At 53.9% G+C, this 2393-nt stretch overlaps 1 protein-coding gene across 2 annotated transcripts in view; it reads right to left on the reverse strand.

Annotated features, from left to right (window-relative positions):
• The window catches only part of NRF1 (nuclear respiratory factor 1), a 72248-nt gene extending 70220 nt beyond the window's left edge, over window positions 1-2028 (reverse strand). Inside the window, exons 1-2 of one of the 2 annotated variants that reach the window (XM_019509674.1) lie at window positions 1576-2028; window positions 1220-1451 (exon numbers count right to left, since the gene is read on the reverse strand). In XM_019509674.1, coding sequence (XP_019365219.1) covers window positions 1220-1442 — 223 coding nt within the window. In that variant the 5' untranslated portion in view covers window positions 1443-1451; window positions 1576-2028. The remainder of the gene's footprint in view (window positions 1-1219; window positions 1452-1575) is intronic. The other variant, XM_019509675.1, reaches the window with a different exon arrangement.
• Between the last annotated feature and the right edge of the window lie 365 nt (window positions 2029-2393).

Consider the following 2393-nt stretch of genomic DNA (forward strand, 5'->3'; position numbering starts at 1 on the left):
CTTGTCATCCTGCATGGAAGGTTCCACTAATGGGCTCAAGGATCCTTTTGGGTCAAGCCATATCTGGGTGAGTTTCCTTTCCAGCCTGGATGGTGTGGCAGTTAGCAGATTATTTGTACTATTTACTAGGTCAGGCTATTCCCATTCAGTGATTAAACCCATTTGCCTGTGACGTTTTTGCATTCATAGAAAATGAGGGTTGGAAGGGAGCTCAGGTCACATCTAGTCCAACCCCCTGCTCAAAGTAGGGCCAGCCCCAACTACATCATCCAAGCCAGGGCTTTATCTAGCCAGGTCTTAAAAACATCCAGGGATGGAGACTCCACCACCTCCCTGGGTAACCTGCTCCAGTGCTTTGCTATCCTCCTGATGAGAAAAGTTTTCCTAATATCCAACCTCAACTTCCCTTGCTGCAACTCCAGCCCATTGCTCCTTGTTCTGTCATCTGCCCCCACTGAGAACAGTTCAGCTCCATCCTCTTTCAACCCCGCCCCCCCTGCAGAAAGCTGAAGGCTGCTATTAAATCCCCCCATAGTCTTATCTTTTCCTAACTAAATCAGCCCAGTTCCCTCAGCCTCTCCTCACATGCCATGTCTCCCAAACCATTTTTGCTTCCATCTGCTGAACTCTCTCCAGTTTGTCCATATCCTTTCTGTAGTGGGGGGGCCCAAAACTGAACACAGGACTCCAGATGTGGCTTCATCAGTGCCAAATAAAGGGGAATAGTCAGTTCCCTTGATCTGCTGGCAACGCTTCTACCAATGCAGCCCAGTATGCCATTAGCCTTCTTGGCAACAAGGGCACACTGTTGGCTCATATCCAGCTTACTGTCCCCTGTCACCCCCAGGTCCTTTTCTGCAGAGCTGCTGCCCAGCCAGTCAGTCCCAGCCTGCACCAGTGCATTATTTTCACCTTTTTGTACAGCAGACGCCTCTGGGGATTATACTTCAGAAATGAATGCTTTATCCCTAATGTTGTCACCTCATGGACACCACGGAGACATTGCTCCATGCAGCAGCACTTGCAAGGGCCCCGAGAGGAAACCACTGTGGCACACCAAGCGGAAACCTAACTTGATCCAGAAGTCCTGGAAACCCCTCCCCCACATCAGTCCTGACAGCAGCTCACCACATTAAACTACCACCTGGAAAGCTACTGTGACCTAAGTGTGAATGATGAGGCACAAAGCAAATGTTCCTGAGTGCCGGGGTAACCTTACCTGCAGCAGCCAAGTGGGCAGTGACTTCATCGGCGGCAGTGGAGTTGAGAATGTCCGAGTCATCGTAGGAAGTATCCTCTGGTGAAGAGGGCGAGTCTTCGTCTGCGCTCAGCATGCTGTGCTCAGTGTAGGTGGCCACGTGGACCTGCTGCACCTGCTGGGCCACGGCATGGGCCTCGATAGTGGCCATGTGTTCTGTTTGGGTCACTCCGTGTTCTTCCATTAAGAGCTACTGTGAAAGGAGACAAGATCACAGAACAGACATAATGCCACTAAAGCACAGCAATAACGTGGGGCTGAGCATCCCTCCTGCCATGCTCCCACCATTCAGCTTGGAGAAAGGGACCAGAAGTTACCTTGCCCAATGGAGGCTGATGTTAGGAGAATCTGCCACCTCCACAGGACCACCTCGTTTCAGAGGGGCGTCAGCTGCAGAGTCAAGCTCACTGGCTGCAGAGTAAGCTGGGCCTGGCTTGTAAGGCCAAGCCCTTTATTTGGACTTTGGCTGCTCATTGTTTCACAACCCGCAGCAGCTGCTCCTGTTTCCCCCCAAGCCTGGTTCTTGCCCCATTCCCTGGTCCCACTTACATTGTGTGTGCGTTCTGGATTCCCAGGCTCCTAACTTCTGGCACTGCCTGGACTGTGGACGTGGATACTGCTCACCAACTAGGACTGACCCTTTTGTGCAGCCTCAACCTCTGATCCGAGTCCCCCACAAGCTCCTCAAGACTGCCCATCTGTCTTACAATTGCCCTCTAGGGCCACGTCCAGACAAGCGCGGATGTTTGGTTCCCCAGGGACAAGTAGCTATGGCATACCTTGTGCCACTGCTCCTTGTCCCTGGGGAACGCCTGTGCCACATGCACTCTGGTGCAGCAGGTCATCCCAGGTGGGGTAGGGGAGGCTAGAGCCAGCAACTGTGCTGGGTGTAGCAGCCTCACCTGGGGTCCTGGGAGCCAAGAAAGCTGCAGCCCCATTGCTCCTGCAGCTGGGAGCCTGGCCGGCAGCTGGAGTGCAGCTCTGGATGGCCAGGCTCCGGTTTTGGGTGGCGCACGCTGCCACCACATGTGCCATCCTGCTTTTTTTTTCCGCATGGGTTTTTTTGACCCTAGGATCTCCCAGGGTCAACACCCCCTCCCCCCCCCCCCCGCCCCGCCAGCAGGCGGGTGAGCGC

The sequence above is a fragment of the Gavialis gangeticus genome, unplaced genomic scaffold, assembly GCF_001723915.1.
Source record: "Gavialis gangeticus isolate Ggan-Ray unplaced genomic scaffold, GavGan_comp1, whole genome shotgun sequence".
Taxonomy (NCBI): Eukaryota; Metazoa; Chordata; order Crocodylia; family Gavialidae; genus Gavialis; species Gavialis gangeticus.